This window comes from Pelobates fuscus, chromosome 3 (genome assembly GCF_036172605.1).
Source record: "Pelobates fuscus isolate aPelFus1 chromosome 3, aPelFus1.pri, whole genome shotgun sequence".
Taxonomy (NCBI): domain Eukaryota; kingdom Metazoa; phylum Chordata; class Amphibia; order Anura; family Pelobatidae; genus Pelobates; species Pelobates fuscus.
The window spans coordinates 393,631,956-393,648,863 of NC_086319.1; the positions used below are offsets into that span (position 1 = coordinate 393,631,956).

Genomic DNA, 16,908 nt, shown 5'->3' on the forward strand with positions numbered 1-16,908 from the left:
TTACCCAAATCAGCTATTTTTGTCCCAAATTGAGCAATTTAGCTTTTAATTGAGTACATTTCAGTGCTTAGCAAACCAACCCTAATGTTTTTATCTGTTAAAATTAAATAAATAGGATAAAGACATTTACAGTTTCTAATCAAGAATTGAGTAAATCTAATGAGGATCAAAGATACATATTTAATGGATAAACTCACAGCCCAAATCAGGAACTCAGAAAAAACATTTCAAAAAATCTGGCAATTCTGGGAAGATTACATGAATGACTGAGACCCGCACAAGCACACAGGGATAGGGAGCGGAGAGCAGATAGAGACGGGGCCCGCAGCGCGCACCCCCCCCCCCCTTTTCCCCCCTCCCCTCTTAGCAGACCATTACTAATAAAACTTTTTTTCCCTCTCTCGTGCCTTTCCGCCTCCCCCTCACCTTGCCCCACTACCCCCGCCCTTACCCACACCAACACTAAAGTAAACAAGGCAACAGTGCCCACACGACCTACCGCGCAGAGTGCGACCTCCTCCCCGCCAAATGGGATAGAATACACTCCTTCACCACAAAGGAGGCATACACCAAGCCAACCAGCTACCGAAACCCAATACGGATGGGGTACTAAATAGCATAAATATCATACGCACTCCTATACGAACTCACCTGGTCGAGACAAGGTACAACCACATAGTTGCCCAACCCTCACGCACTAACAGAAATGTGATGTTATCTTAGGCATTAGGATCTATGTTAATCCTGTTAATGTTGATTTTATGATATAATAGAAAACTGACATTGTTCAGCCAGACAAATGTAAAAATGTAAACAACAATTCTGTTTACCTATGGAAATGTGCACAATATACCCACACTCCAACTTGACCAACGTACAAGCCACTGTAAACTGAAACGCTGTTACATATGTCAAAATGAAAATAAAGATATTTAAAAAAAAAAAGAATTGAGTAAATTTATTGATTTCATAAACACTGCAAATATTTTTTCCAGATAAGACAAAAATATTGATAGGCGCTGCTGAGATTCGAACTCAGGATCTCCTGTTTACTAGACAGGCGCTTTAACCAACTAAGCCACAGCACCAGATGTTTTATGAGTGTTCTAGGTTCAGGACATCAGAGACTTCTACAGTTCTAGAATCTTAGTAATTATAAAGCGCCAACCAATTCTTCAGCAATGTACACTGGGAGGACTAACAGAAAAACAGACAAGTTGGACACACAGGAACAGAGGGGTCAAAGGCTCTGCTCAATGAGCTTACATGCTAGGGAGTGGGGTATAGTGATCCAAAAGGTAAGGGTAGGGTAGAAAACTAGGTTGCTAGAAAAATATTCACTTAGTGGGTGTTTTTTTATTTTTAATGACAGTTGTAGGAGAGGAATCAGGGTGCAGGGAATAAAAGCTGTTAACAAGTTTAATTGATACGTTGTCCAGAAGAAGTGAGTTTTCAATGAATTTTTGAAGGAGTTGAGACTGGGTGAAAGTCTAATGGAGAAGGTAAGGAAACGGTGCAGCCCTACAGAAGTCTTGAAGGTGAGCATCAAAGGAGGTAGTACAAGTGAGTGTACATTGCTGAGTGTACATTGCTGAAGAATTTGTTGGTGCTTTATAATTACTAAAATTCCAGAACTGTAGAAGTCTCTGATGTCCTGAACGTAGAACACTCACAAAACATCTGGTGCTGTGGCTTAGTTGGTTAAAGCGCCTGTCTAGTAAACAGGAGATCCTGAGTTCGAATCTCAGCAGCGCCTATCTATATTTTCGTCTTATCTGGAAAATTGACGTAGGTCTTCGGTTGAGCATAGGGGCCTAGACAGGACATACTTGTGTATTAGGGAGGAAAGGTAGGTTGGAGCAGCATTATGAAAGATTTATAAGCAAGTACCAGAATTTTAAATTGAGCCCTGTATCTTACAGGAAGTCAATGTAGGGACTGACAGAGGATGGAGGCATGGGAAATGTGGGCAGACAGGAAGACAAATTTATTTTAGACTGTAATAGGGCAAGTTGGGAACATGTATGCAGGGCCGGTGCAAGGATTTCTGCCACCCTAGGCAAAGATCCATTTTGCCGACCCCTCATGTCACTCACTCACTGACAGACACACACTGACAGACAGACATACACTCACTGACAGACACACACACACACACTTACTGACAGACATACACTCACTCACTGACAGACACACAAACACTTACTGATAGACATACACTCACTCACTGACAGACACACAAACACACAGTCACTGACAGACATGCACTCACTCACTGACAGACACACACACACTTACTGACATACATACGCTCACTCATTGACAGACAGACACACACACACAGGCACTAACTGACATACATACACTCACTCACTGTTAGACACACACACACAGACACTCACTGACAGACATACACTCACTGACAGACACACACACACACAGACACTTACTGACAGACAAACACTCACTCACTGACAGACACACAAACACACATAGGCGTGCGCACGGGGTGTGCCGGGTGTGCCTGGGCACACCCTAATCAAGCCTCAAAATTGAGGCTCCATCACCTCCGTGCTGCACTGCCGTTTACGGTCTTTAACACAATTTTTCCCTCCCATCCGATCCTTCACTATGCGAGCGGTATCGCTGCATAGTGTAGGATCGATCTCCTCCTCCTCCTCCTCCAGACCTCCCCTATAGCTTACGTGGCGCGTTCCGTGACGTCACGCGGAGGCGGAGGCACATCAACGCTAGGGCGAGGTGAGGCCCGGCCAGATCACAGCACAGCGGTATCTTCTCCAAGAACGGCAGGTACAGATTATTTCCCCTCCCTTCCCGAATCCTGCAGCATGGCTTATTTTGGCATTTACAGAAATATTACTCACTCACTAATATTTACAAATTCAGCAGGCAAAGTATGAGCTACGAGGTTAGCTTGGTCCCTCCAGGACTTATCCATAGTAAGGGTAAGAAAGAAGCTCTTGAGAGATTTCTTGAAAATGAACTTTACTGTATATCATTGAGTCATGCTTATAAATCGTTCAGGAATGTTTTTTTATCTACTCTGAATGGGACAGAGATTAATTGACAGCAAATATGTGTCTCCCGTCTTTACCAGGTATGTTTATTTTGGGTATGTCCATACATCATTCATGTAGGTCTACAAGTTAGAAGATACTGGGCCCATTCCCCTTCTTAGTTTGCCTTCAACACATGCACTTTTACCTAGGTCTTTTAGTATCAATGAACATGCAATGACAGGGTTAGGTCTATATGAGGTCATTATGGTTTCCTTAGTGGAATTCATTAACACTGAACTCAAATCAAGTGCTATTTTGTATCTGAATTCCAAATTACTGATTCTCTGTACATGCTATATACATGTATTGGTGTTGCTGTGCATCATTCAATGGACACAATGGGCAAGAATTCCCTCTGAACAGACTGACTGCTCTCTGACATAAAAGAGGCTCAATTTAGGCTTTTTTCTAATCCCATAAATCCCTGTATACCAAGAGAAATATAGGTTTTCCCCAGCCACAGTTCCACTCATCACATAGGATAATTGGGACTTCTCAATCAACTAATACACTGGCTCAGACAGTTTGTATACAGCCTCACAGTAAGGTTCTATTATAGGCTATATTATTCTATAATAAATTATATTATCCTGCAGCATGGCTTATTATGGCATTTATAATAATAATAATATAATAATAATAATATAAGACTTTCATTTATTTCTCACTACAATAAACATTTGAAACTGTAAATGCCATAATAAGCCTATCATCCGGTCATTACATAGATATAATGTTAGAAATACACAGAAAGCTCAAAATCATTGTCAAAAAGTTGTTGTTTTTTTAAAAAAAAAGTGTAAATTAATAAAAATTCTAATAATGCCTTGGTACAAAATAGTAGCCTAATATATTTTATGAATGTATTTATTTGGGGGGAAGGGTCATAATTGTGAACTGGCAGCATCCAACATTAGATGAGGGGATTATTTGGGTGCCTACCCTGACTGAAAGAGACACTAAGCACCATAACCACTGTTGTGTGCTACAGTGGTTATGGTGCTATAAGTCCCTGGATGCAGTTTGCATGACATTGTCTTGAGATAAATAGGATGTTACTAAAAGTTATAATACATCGAAAATGTGCAGCAAAGACAAAAGAAAACTACAAAGATTTTGATTGCTGACTGAGATATTAAGGAAAGGATTTAATTCCACCTAAATATTGCAATGAATATATTATTAGCATATCTTTAAAGAAACACTATAGAGTCAGGAACACAAACAGGTATTCCTGACACTATGGGGTTAAACTAACTATTTAGGTTACCAGCCCTCTCTGACTGCACGTGTATGTGTGGATATATAATATACATATACACGCGGCGTGTGTGTTTGTGCTTTAGGGTGCACACCCTAATGCAATAGGCTTCGCACGCCTATGCAAACACACACACACTCACTGACACACACACACAGAAACTTACTGACATAGATAGATACACTCACTGACAGACACACTCACATACTGACAAACACACACACATGCAGACACTCACTGATAGACACACACACACACTGACAGTCAAATACTTACACACAGGCAGACACTAACTGACATACATAGACTCAATCACTGACAGACATTCACTGACAGACAGACAGACACACACACACACTCACTGACAGTCAAACATTCACCTCCCTGGGGTCCAGTGTAGGGCAGCTTCTCACTCCTCCCGCCCGCTGTTTAGAACGCTGGGTCCAGAATGACGTTATATTCCGGCTCCCGGCATCACAGACGGCGCGTGAGGTAGGATTGAGAGGCTGCCTCCCTCGTTGCCTGGCTACTCCGTTTCCCTCTCCTCAGGACAGGTCACTGGCATTTTTTGGCAGAGCAGGCACCTGCCATCAAGGCAAGCAGGTGCCTGCTCTGCCTTACCTAATACAGCTTCGGGGGTGCCCTGAGGTGGCCAGATGGCCACCTCTTGACCCCCTTTGACAGGGCTCCTCTCGGCGCCCTTACCTTTCAGCGCCTTGAGGATCGGCCCGGTGCAGGGGGCGGCACAAGAGCCGCTCCCCCAGCGCTGCGTCCCCAGACAGAGGGAGGCATCCCACCAGGAAACATACTGGTGGGCGCCCTCAGCAGGCCGGTGCTCTAGGCGAATGCCTAGTTCGCCTAATGGTGGCGCCAGCCCTGCATGTAAGACCACTGAGAAGTGGATTGCAGTAGTCAAGGTGAGAGAAGGCATTGGCATGGATCAGCACCATCTCTGAGGGATTCAAAAACATATTGTAACAGTCCCGAATTTGGCGGGACAGTCCTGATTTTCACGTCCTGTTCTGCCTTAGTTCCCTGGTGTCTCGTTTTTGAGGACACCAGGAAACCATCCCCAACAATCATAGTATGAGCACATGATTAGAGGAACTTGTGTTATATTTGGGGTGCACGATTAAACAATGTCAGAGAAGTCCAAACAGGGCCCATTCCAAATAACAGACCAAGAGGGACTCTGGCATTCAACTTACCAACAGGCCAAGTCTATATGTCATAATCCTCCACCCCCAAAAAAGGGCAGATAAAGTGACATTAATAAATGTATTAATTGTACACTGCAGGCACAAAAGACATCTAAAAGCATATATTTAATTTTAACAACTGCATAAGTATATATGCTCATATTTCTACTTGTAATGTATTGTGTTTGGATTTACACAGCTGCCTACATGCATTATACTCACAGGTTCATACAGTGTTAAAAATGTTAGAAGGGGGGGGGCGGAGCCTGACTGCTGAGTCGACTGGTCGCATGCTGTCCGAGCTCCAGGCCTGAGACCCTAACACTGATCTAAAAGCTGGCAATAGCAGTTGTGGCATTGCTTGCCTCTTTGTATTTTTTCATGCACGCAGAAAATAAAGAATTAAAAAAAAAAAAATGTTAGAGGTTGTTACGATAAATTGGGGGTTAAGGTTTTAGAGGGAATGAAATTGCTGCCTTTTCTCTTAAAAGCCTGCAGGAACAGGTGATAGACACCAAAACCACTACATTAAGCAGTAGTGGTTCTGGTGACTATAGCGTCTCTTTAAAGTTAGTATTGGACTACATGGTGTGCTTGATTTAAAAAAAAATTTTTTTATAGGAGTTAAAGCTAGGATAAAGGTGAAGGATTTTGTTTCAGGTTTAGGCTTGATTGCTTAATTATTGGACTAAGGAAAGAGTTTGTTTAGGTTTTGGGAGGGTTTTTGTTTAGGGTTACATGTGGAGTTTGAAGGATTATTCGCAGAGTATTCACCATCCTATGACTTCTTAGCCCAGTACGCCTCCTTTGATTGATATTGGAGCTGCAGGACCTGTGATACAGTGTGCATCACTCAGTGCTATCCCTGCTCCTACTGCGAGGCATTTCCTGTGTGAGAGGCTGTTAGTGGACAGATAGGAAGTGATCCCATCCACTTCCTGTCCAGCCTCACACTCAGACACTGGAGGAGCTGGGATAGCACTGAGTTTTACACTCTCTATAACAGTTCCTGCAGCTCTGCTATCAAACATAGGAGTCTGCGTGGACTACAGGAGACACTGACCAAGGCTCTTAGTGCTTTACTAGCCCACCTAAGCTCCATGAGGCACATTGTAAGAGCTGTGAATAGGCCCCTACTCACAACAGGTATCTGTACACAAGTGCTTACTCTGCATAATGGGAAATTCGGCCCTGCTTACTTACCAGGTTACCTGCTGATAGTAATGTTTTGTCAGCTGTTTGGACTCACTGAGATCATTAAATGTTGATACAGAATTGACAAGATTATTTAGGGACTCTATTCTATTAAAAAGGCATCCTCTATTCATAACTGAAATACCAATGGATTAAACTAATTAGTTTGTTAAATAAACGTGATTTGCAAACAAAGAACATTAAAAGAGTAATTACCATACGCCCAAAAATGTATATGCAGTAAAATTTAATGATGTCACTTATGAAAAAGATGTCATTGAAATTACCAGTGATAATCATTTCAAGGTGCTCCAACATTAAAATTCTATAGCATATTTAATAAATCCGCCCCTAGATTTATAGTAAAAAAATTGAGCAAACAATTTAGCTCTCAGATGTACCAGTAGATGAAACGGGCTCCACTAAGATACTTGCATCTCCTTGCATTACTCTAAATTCATCTTTGCTCAAGACTTCAAAGTTGAAATCTCGATATGACACAGGGTTTATTTCCCACCATTGCTTGCAAGTCTCTAACATCTTCTTCATTACAGGAGGCAATGGCTCAAAACCTGCTGTCTCTGCAAGCCAGTGTTTATACTCCCACAGGTCTGGACGATGGAGAAATTTGAGGGGCAATTGCAAACTCAGGTGGTTCTTTAATTCATCAAGGGATTCAGAAAGCATTTGCTCTGGAGAAGGTAGTAGGCATTTTCCTTCTAGCACTGCCAAGAATAGGAGAACCTGGTAGTGACACAGAGGAAATGGTAACACTATCTTGCATGCGCCTATGAAGCACATGGTGGGGTAGAGGGCATGGATAAGATGTTTATAGAGTGGAGGAAGGTGGCCTTGACCTTCATTTGGAACCACTAGTTCATCGTTCATCATGAACCAATTGGTATTTTTCTTACTTAACTCCAACCTATCTTTACATTTCATCAGTTCAATACTTTCCAGCTCTTCTTGAGTTGCCAAAAGCAATCCGGTTCTGTTCATTATGGAATCGAACTCAAAACACTCTTTAACTATACTCTCTCCATTTTCTTCTGTGTTCTTCAGCATTCTTGGCTCTTTCGTTTTCATCAGAAATGGATAATAATATTTATATCCAGTACAGAAAATCAGAGTATCAGCTTCCAGTTGAGATCCATCCTCACAGATTAGATTATGTGGAGTGGCACCGACCACTGTTGGTGCCAGAGTTACACCTGTAGGAGGAGTCCACTTTGGGGGTGGGCCACGATGGCATAGGGTGACTTGTTGTGCATAAGGAGCCAGCTCATGGGCAATATCCACTCCAGAAGGTCCACAACCTAAAAGGGCCACCGAACGAGAGGTGAACATTTCTGGATAGCGGTAAGAATGACTGTGCAGCAGTTTACCTGAAGAAGCAAAGGACAAAAATGATCTCCAGTCCTCTAGAATAGCTTTGCATTCACCTTCCACCAACAACCACCTTTCTCAGCAATTTACAACCCTTCATCTGATTTATTCCACAATTACAAGCCAAACTATAAACTTAATTTTACCACATGACAGGAGGCTTCATATTTGCATATCTTTCTTTACTGAAAACTCCAGCAGCATAGAAACAGTAACAACCAATCAGAGAAAAGATATGGTGCCCATAAAAGGCCCTGTCTATGACATCACTTCCTCTTTCTTTGCTGCTCCAGCCATCAACAGGTCAGAGTATTTTTTACCTGATGCTTCATATTGGTTATTCCTTGTTATTCTGTATTCTGTACCGTTTTATTTTGATCTAACATTCTTAATACCCTGTCTACCTGTACCCGTTTTTCCCCCTCTCTGTCTCTAACTGTCCCTGTATTTTGCCTTATATCTCTACCACACTTTCCAGGCGATCCGCGGGCGGCGCGGCTGCCCGTGCCTCGCTCGCCACGCGGACCTGCCTGCTATTATACAGGGGCTGGTGGGGACGGGTGGAGGGTAGCCGGGGTTATTGTTATTACTGTGTTTGCTTTGTGATTGCTGCGTTCTGCGTCTCGCTAGCGGCCGCGAGTGGGAACCCCTTCCCCACGCGGCCGGCGGCCATCTTGGATCTCGCGGTTATCGCGAGATCCGCGGCGACCGTCTCTCTCCCATCACGGCGACTCGGTATTCACCCGACCGCCGCCACGGTACCGGGGATTGCCCTCAGGGTGACTCCCCGCTCTCTCCCCTAGCCACTTTCGTTCTGGTGCAGGGGAGAGTTACATTTCTGCATCCTACCCCAAAGGGTGAAAAAGTTTTTCATTTTTTCATTTTTTACGTTTTCCTGTATATCTGCCTCAGTGAGGCAAGTGGAGTGCATGCATATAATATACATTTGTAGTTGAAGGCTTATTATTATACAAGCTATCAGTGTCCCTGCTGATATGATACAAGCAATTTCAAGTGACATATGCTTATATTCCCTCCCCTCAGGGGAATTTGGTGGTATCACTTTACCCATCCAGGGTATATTATATGGTTTCCCTATACAGGGTCATACCTCATTACTGCACCCAAGGGTGAAATTTATGTGGGTGTCCTCTGGGTATTTTTTCATGACCAACAAGGTCATTTTACTGGCAATAAAAGCAGGATATATATAAGGACCTTTTCTCACATATTTGTAAATAACATTCATTGTCTACGTTTAAATTTAACCTATTAGTTTAATAAGTGTCCTATTTTACCTATGTACCAGTTTCTAAGGTACACATTTAAGTTTGTGGTAGGCATTACTCTCCATCCTGCACAATTGAGTTTCTTTGGTATGGAGGCTGTACTATATATGATATACATACCTTAACTGCCATACTGCCTCGCTGGTCACTCAGTGGTTAAAGGCTTGCACTGGGAGTTTTCCTCCATGAGTTCAACTCCCCTGTGCAGCAAGAGTTCAGCAAGAGTTCAGTCTGCTGTGGAATTACACACTGGCTATAGCAATGGTAGTCAACCTTTTGAGGCAACGTTATTTCCCCTCAGGGGATCAAAGACTGCAATACCCTTCAATTGGAATATTATACTGATTACCCGGCACAGGGTTATATTACATTACTGTACCCAAGGGTGCAAAAAATTTATGTGGGTGTCCTCTGGGTATTTTTTCATGGCACACCACCTGGGGTGACCCCCCAGATATGCATGCAAGGGCGCTGACGGCCCATTTCAATTGATGTGGGTGTCCTCTGATTGCCACGGCACACCACCCGGGGTGAACCCCGATGATATGCACAAGGGCCTGTATTTTTCAAGAGATAAACACATACAGACCTGATTTCACTGACTACGTGCATATACAGCCCTCTCACTGCCTGTCAGTTTACTTTAAAGCAACAGTACCATGCAGGATACAGTTTGACGGCAGGACCACTAAGGAAACTGAGTGTACTGCGTAGTACCCTTCACAGGGCTACGTATATGTATATTTACGGTGCCTAGGGTACATATTGAACGTGGGTGTCCTCTGGGTTGTTTTTTACATGACACACCACCTGGGGTGACCCCCAGATATGCATGCAATACTTGCGAGGTGCCAATAATTATGATGTGGGTGTCCTCTGGGTACTTTTTCATGGCACGCCACCTGGGATGACCCCCCAGATATGCATGCAAGGTCACTGACAGACCATTACCTTTGATGTAAGTGTCCTCTGGGTTACCATGGCACACCACCTGGGATGAATCCACCCGAACAGATGTGGGTCCTGCGGTTACAGACCTTATGGAGACAGGCCCCACGCGCCTCTATAATCAGCCTGTATAATTTAATAACGTACATACAGCTCTGGCGTACATTTGTGGTGGACCCGGCTAACCTGACTTAACACCACTACCAGTCAGTCGCGCCTGCACCGCGGCTCTCAGTAGCCAGATTACACTAATAGAGGTGACCCCTCTACACTTGGCACAGGTATTCATACACTCAAACAAACTAAACAGGCAAGTCAAACCATTTTACCCGGGTGATCCCCAGTTCTAACAGGAGTCTAGCACCCCTACGTGCTGATCCTCAAACACTACTCCCACTGACTACCACTGTCTCCAAACAGGACGGGAATGAGTCATGGTGGACACTCTCAACCTTCCCAAGATTTCTAAGCAATGACAAACGCCGCTGTAGCGGCCTCAGTGGAGAAGGTTCTGTTATGGGCTCTGCCCCACATCGCTTGATGGACACTTCCTCGAAGTACGTTAGGGAAACCTGACTCTGTGACAGCGGCCGAGGCAGAGATAGCAATAGCGGCACTAAACCAGAGTGACCGAAGACGGACCGTTCCTGGAGGAACGCTATTGGCCGCGCAACCCTCTGGGGATGGAAGTATGCGCACGCCTCAGGGCCAAATACCCCAGACCACTGCTACCAGACAAGTGGTAGTTGCGCCCGAGCTCAATGGATGACGTACTATGCGTCGACAGACACAATTCTGTTCTGGTGCGCATCAACAACACATTATGGGACTTAGGAAAGACAATTCGGCCCAAAAGCACAAGGCCTACTATTTGAAGTAGTGTTCATGGCAGGACTCAAGGAGCACGTAAATCTATTCAAGTCTCCCCTACGGGGAAAGATGTTTTTGGGAGGACTGGTCGGTAGCGGAACCGAGCCGCCAGCCGCTTCTGGGCGACAGGTTCCAGATCGTATACACAGTCCTCGGATATTTTCTTACTCGCTTCTCTACTAGTGAGTCGACCTACATAGATGACTGTTTCCAATTCTCCAGACACTACAAGGCTATCTCACAGAATTTTTTATCACAGCCGTTCAGGTCGCCCTTTCGCCTCCATTACGCATGCTGGCAGAACTGGAACGCCTCGTGGACAGAGAAATCCGCACCCCTTTTCAAGAAGGGCGCAATCCAATATGCACCGGAGGGGAAGGCTTCCTCAGATAATGTTTTCCTGGTCAAGCAGAAGCCAGGAGGCTACATCAATGGAACTCCCACGTGGTATACAAACACTTCAAGATGGAGGAAATTCATCTTCTACAAGACCGCCTAAGCGATAACGACTGGTTTACACATTTGGTAGTACACAAACTAAGATCGCTTATCCATCCGAGTTGGGCCAATTCCTCGGTTTCGACATCGGCTTGGAGAACCACGTTCCGCGTCGGTCTAGGGCAAAGATCGCCTCTATGAGGATAGAGGTCAGACACACTCTAAGGTTGGATACGATTCCTCTCAGGATACTAGCCGGATTGCGGGATTCCTCTCCTCCTCTCCCCCTCCATACAAGCGATATTCCCTGGCCCACTACACTACAGGGCCATGCAACAGCTGTTGGCGAGATACGTACGCACCGGCCACTCTTACGACCACTGGATCTCACGGTCAGCAGAAAGGAGGACGGAATTTCGATGGTGATTACTTCACATACAAACTTGAATTGGCTGAACGATCCTTGACTCTTCCTCCGGATGCGAAGCGGTGGATGTGTCCCAGCCGTTCTCCACAATAGCAAGGGTGCTTCGATACACACGTACCCACAAGATATCGCTCCTGCTCATGACACCCCTCGGACAAATCAACCGCGGTTCCCGGATCGCCTGGAGATGTCTCGCGAAGACCCTCTACTACTCCCTGACTTTCCTCTACTTCTGACGGGCCCGCGAGGGGAAGCTCACTCCCTTGTCAGGGAAGGACAACTGGCACTAGTGGCCTGGACGGTTTCAGGGGCTCCTGGTCAGTCCACGACCTATTGCATCAACTAAGTCCTTCTATGGGACTCGTAGGCTCCCGGCACCAGGAAATGCTATTTCCTGCCTGGTCGGCCTGGTGTGACTGGTGGGTGGAAAGGGATTCCGACCCCTTTACCGCACCTGTCACGCTGATCCTTACTATCTGTCACACCTGGTCTCGTGGGTCGGTCATGTCGATCCCTCAACGCGATCTGACCCACCATATCGGCGGCGCACGTTCCGGTACAGGGCAGGCCAGTAGTTCAATATTCACTGGTTTTGTCGACTACTACGGTGTGCCGAATTATCGAGACCCCTGGCACCCAAGTACTCACACCGCTGACAGGTGGATGTGGTGCTTAGATCCCTTAGGGAATGGCCGGACAATCCTGGTTTGTCACTGAAACAACTTTCAGCCAAACTAGCCCTCTTATTATGCCTCGACTCATTTAGATGTGTGGCGGACGTTAGGGCTTGCGATATGGATGGCTTCTCTCTCACACCAGACGGGGTTGCCTTTACCATGTCGAGACGAACTAAGTCCGATTCGTCTTCAGTGTCAGACACCACACTATGCGTGGTCAGAATGCTAATGGGTATGCCGATATCAATACCCCCCTTCGAACTCATTCGACGGGTCACCTCCTGACGTCGTACGTGAACCCTCATGGACCGGTGACTACCGCAACACTGGCCAGATGGGTCCGCTGGCTATTGTCTTTCGCGGGCGTCGAACCTTGTTTCGGAGCCCACTCGGTCAGGGGAGCGGCGGTCTCACAAGCAAATTTCAGGCCGACGCTCCCCTAGCCGGCATTATACGCTGCGCGGTCAGGGCGCGAGAAAGTACGTTTGGAACGTTCTATTTCGACAACATCTCATGCTTCCTTCACATTGGTCAATTCAAAGCTTTAAAAATGCAAATATGAAGCCTCCTGTCATGTGGTAAAATTGAAGATTATATTAGCTTTAGTGTACTAATAATCTTAATTTTAGTAATGACAGGAGGCGAATATTTCCCACCCTATAGGATCCCTCCCATGTTTCCTTTTGTGGACCAGAATATGCCCTTATGTTCAGGAAGGTAAGTACGTTATGGTTTGTATGTTTGCTAATTAGACCTGTATCTTGAGGATCTTGTATAGGTTGAATATTAGACATGAACCTTGAATTATGTTGTGTTTATAGATTCTTAAATATCATTGCTTTAGTGTGATGTAATTCCAGTAAAATACAAGTTTAGCAGGCTAAGATTGCCACAAGGCATATGTATGTATATGTGTTTGTAGTATCAGTTGGTTAATAACACGTAGCTAAGATACTGTCATCACTGTACTGACCAGGTGCAGGAATGTAAGAACTGGAATTACGCGTCCCTCTCCTTTGTATCAGATGAGCCACGTGGTTAGACCGGATGGATGAGTTTAGACTCTATTCATTAAATAGGTTAAGGGTATGTGTGGGTGTAGTTAATTGTGGGAGGAGCTACAGTGCTATATAAGGAATGTACTCTATGTATTCAGTACTCAGACTTTGCTGTATTTTGGTGACGCTAGTCCCTCTGAGTCCCGATCGGTGATCCAATAAAGAATCTCTTCCTTCCTGAAGAAACCTGTGTCCATCTCTCTGTGCTTGGCTTCCGTCAGTTTCTCCGGTATCATTTGGTGCATTGGCCGGGAAGCTCATCGTTCAACGGTAGCTGAGAGGCAGAGGCGTGAGACGGTCTATCTTTGCCCACGTTCTCTACGGCTGCACCCCTGAACTTCTGCGTGGACCTCCCTTCGTCTCGGCGCCACTGGTCTGTTGTCCAGGAGATCATCGGCCTCTACGTGAGAAGTGCTGGGGTGTCCCCGTCGATGAGTGTGAACTCAGGTTCAGGAACGAGGAGGTAAGATAACTGCTGTTTTAGACGGCAGGACCCGCTAGGGGTATACCGATTGTGCGGTAGGCCCAAAGGGGTTTTTGAATCTGTATCTGCCCCCTCTGTCGGAGGGAAGGAGCGAAGGCGCACCGCTCGATCGAACGCTCTTTAGTCAGACCGTTTGATTTGGTTAGTCAGGCGGGGTCCTGGTGTAAGATAGCCCTAGCCGGACACCGGTGTCTTGTCTAGACTAGCGTTCTAGGGTGTATATTACGTTCGCTAGGTCGGAGGGACCGGGAGACTAAGCGGCGCCTGTGTAAATTCGGTTCGCTAGTTCTCATCCTATCTGGGCTAAGTGGGAAGGCGTGTAAATTTGGAACCCACTAGACTTTTGATAGTACGACTAAGAGGCGCCTGTGTAAATTCGGATCTCTAGCTCGTTGTATAGTGCGACTAAGAGGCGCCTGTGTAAATTCGGTTCTCTAGCTCGCTATGTATATGTGGTGATTGGGCAGTGTGGCTAACCAAAACGGGTGTATATAGTTTTAGGTAGTCCATTCAAGGTACTGGCCAATAGTTTAGTTGGGAATTGTAAATGTGTTAACGATTGTTTTAGTAAAGTGTATATCTTGTTAGATAGCGCGAGCTCAGCCGTCTAGCGAGAGTGTTAATAGTGTGTTGCTGTATTATAGTGCACGGTACCATAACCCTGTATATTTACTGACATTATATAATAAGTACTAATCATTGTCGTCCATTGCATGTTTAACACCATAACCACTAATAATTGTATTGTGACCTTAACTTGTGCTTTGACCTATGCTAACCGTACTGTAACCGCTATTTGTAAAAGACGATGTTACTGGGGTGTGTTATAGACGGGTAATTCGTATATAGAGAATTATAGCGTGGGTGACTGTGTAGTTACGCCAAAGGGCATAATATTGATTATATAGTGACTGGTGTAGCAGCTGTGTGTGTACGGGAATTCCCTGAGTGTTTATTGTTATTGTGTACGTTTCACTTGGTAACCGTACCACGTGGTGCTGTTGCCAGAGGAAACGGGTGTGACTGTTGAATAGTACGCGTGTATAGTAATCGTTGTCGACGACGTTCCACTGTTAAATATGGGTGCGTCGCAGTCAACGATTCCGGATCCCTTAGGATGTATGGTTAAGAATTTTAAAAAGGGATTCAAAGTTTGTGATTTTGGGGTTAAGATGTCCCCTGTACGTTTGGTCACTTTGTGCACTAGGGAGTGGCCTACTTTGGTTGCGGCATGGCCGCCACGTGGCAGTTTGGATCCAACTCTGGTACAGCGCTTACACGTGGCTGTATCAGGTAGGCCTGAACTTTACGGCCAGTTTCCTTATATTGATTGTTGGAGACAGGCCGTAAATGACTCGCCAAAATGGCTCCGGACATGCCACGAGGAACAGTGTCGCCTCATGGTAGCTAGGACTTGTTCGTCCACTAGGGCTGGTGTTAGGCCCATTTTGGACACGCCCCCTGAGTCCGAGATCCCTTTGCCGCCCCCTTACTTTCCGGTAAGAGGAAGTGACGCAAATACAGGAAGTCCTGTAACCCTTCCCTCATTACCCTCATCCACTTCCGCTTCCTCCTCCAGTACAGGATCCACCCCCCCTCGTACTAAATCTCCCCTTCCGGAACCAGAACCCACCCCCATTAGAAACGAATATCCTGATTTGGCGCCACTTCAGACTTCCGGTCAAGCTTCATCTAGCTCGGCCCGAAGTGTTCTATTCACTACCTTTTCCCAAAACCAACCTCCCACATCCCCATACCCTATATCTCCCCGACCGGAACCCATGACTGACGCTTCCCTACGTAGCCCCATCCAAACCCGACAGTTGACTGGTGCCCAACAATTAAAGCACTATCAGATGCCTCTTCGCTTAAATCCCGGGTCAGCTTATATCGATGCCGCAGGTCAAATGGCACACGCTGACCCTGTCTTCGTATATGTCCCTTTCACCACTACCGACCTTTTAAACTGGAAGACCCATAATTCCTCGTATACTGAGAAACCACAAGCCATGACTGATCTGTTCACCTCAATAGTACAGACACATAATCCGACATGGGCTGATTGCCAGCAGTTATTAATGACTTTATTTAACAATGAGGAAAGGACAAGAATAAATCAAGCAGCCATTAAAGCATTAGAGGATAGAGCCCGTGCTTTGAACCAAGCTAATCCAGCAGCATGGGCCGCAACACATTATCCCAACACTGATCCCGATTGGAACGTAAATGGTGCTGATATGGTTCAACTCAGAGCCTATAGAGACGCTATAATTGCTGGCATGAAAGCCGGAGGAAAGAAAGCCATTAACATGTCGAAGACAGTTGAGGTGATCCAGAAAAGCGATGAAGCGCCCAGTGTCTTTTATGACCGATTATTGGAGGCGTACCGCTTGTACACCCCCTTTAATCCGGAAGACGCAGACAATTCCCGAATGGTTAACTCCGCCTTTGTCAGCCAAGCTTACGGAGATATTAAGCGCAAGCTACAAAAGTTAGAAGGGTTTGCAGGTATGTCAATCTCCCAACTAATGGAGGTAGCTAATAAGGTCTATATGAATAGGGAAACAGAAAGCAAGAAAGAGGAGGAGCGCAAGATG

At 45.4% G+C, this 16,908-nt stretch overlaps 1 protein-coding gene and 2 non-coding genes across 3 annotated transcripts in view; 1 reads left to right on the plus strand and 2 right to left on the minus strand.

The window, feature by feature from the left end:
- Positions 1-1,014: 1,014 nt before the first annotated feature.
- Positions 1,015-1,088, minus strand: TRNAT-AGU (transfer RNA threonine (anticodon AGU)). The gene has a single exon. It is a non-coding gene; the product is annotated as a tRNA-Thr (tRNA).
- Positions 1,089-1,682: 594 nt separating this feature from the next.
- On the plus strand, positions 1,683-1,756 carry TRNAT-AGU (transfer RNA threonine (anticodon AGU)). Its single transcript has one exon. It is a non-coding gene; the product is annotated as a tRNA-Thr (tRNA).
- A 5,332-nt stretch (positions 1,757-7,088) lies between these two features.
- Positions 7,089-16,908, minus strand: part of LOC134603584 (uncharacterized) — a 29,354-nt gene continuing 19,534 nt past the window's right edge. The window contains exon 5 of the mRNA XM_063449696.1: positions 7,089-8,119. Within this exon, the coding sequence (XP_063305766.1) occupies positions 7,119-8,119 (1,001 nt within the window). The 3' untranslated portion in view covers positions 7,089-7,118. The remainder of the gene's footprint in view (positions 8,120-16,908) is intronic.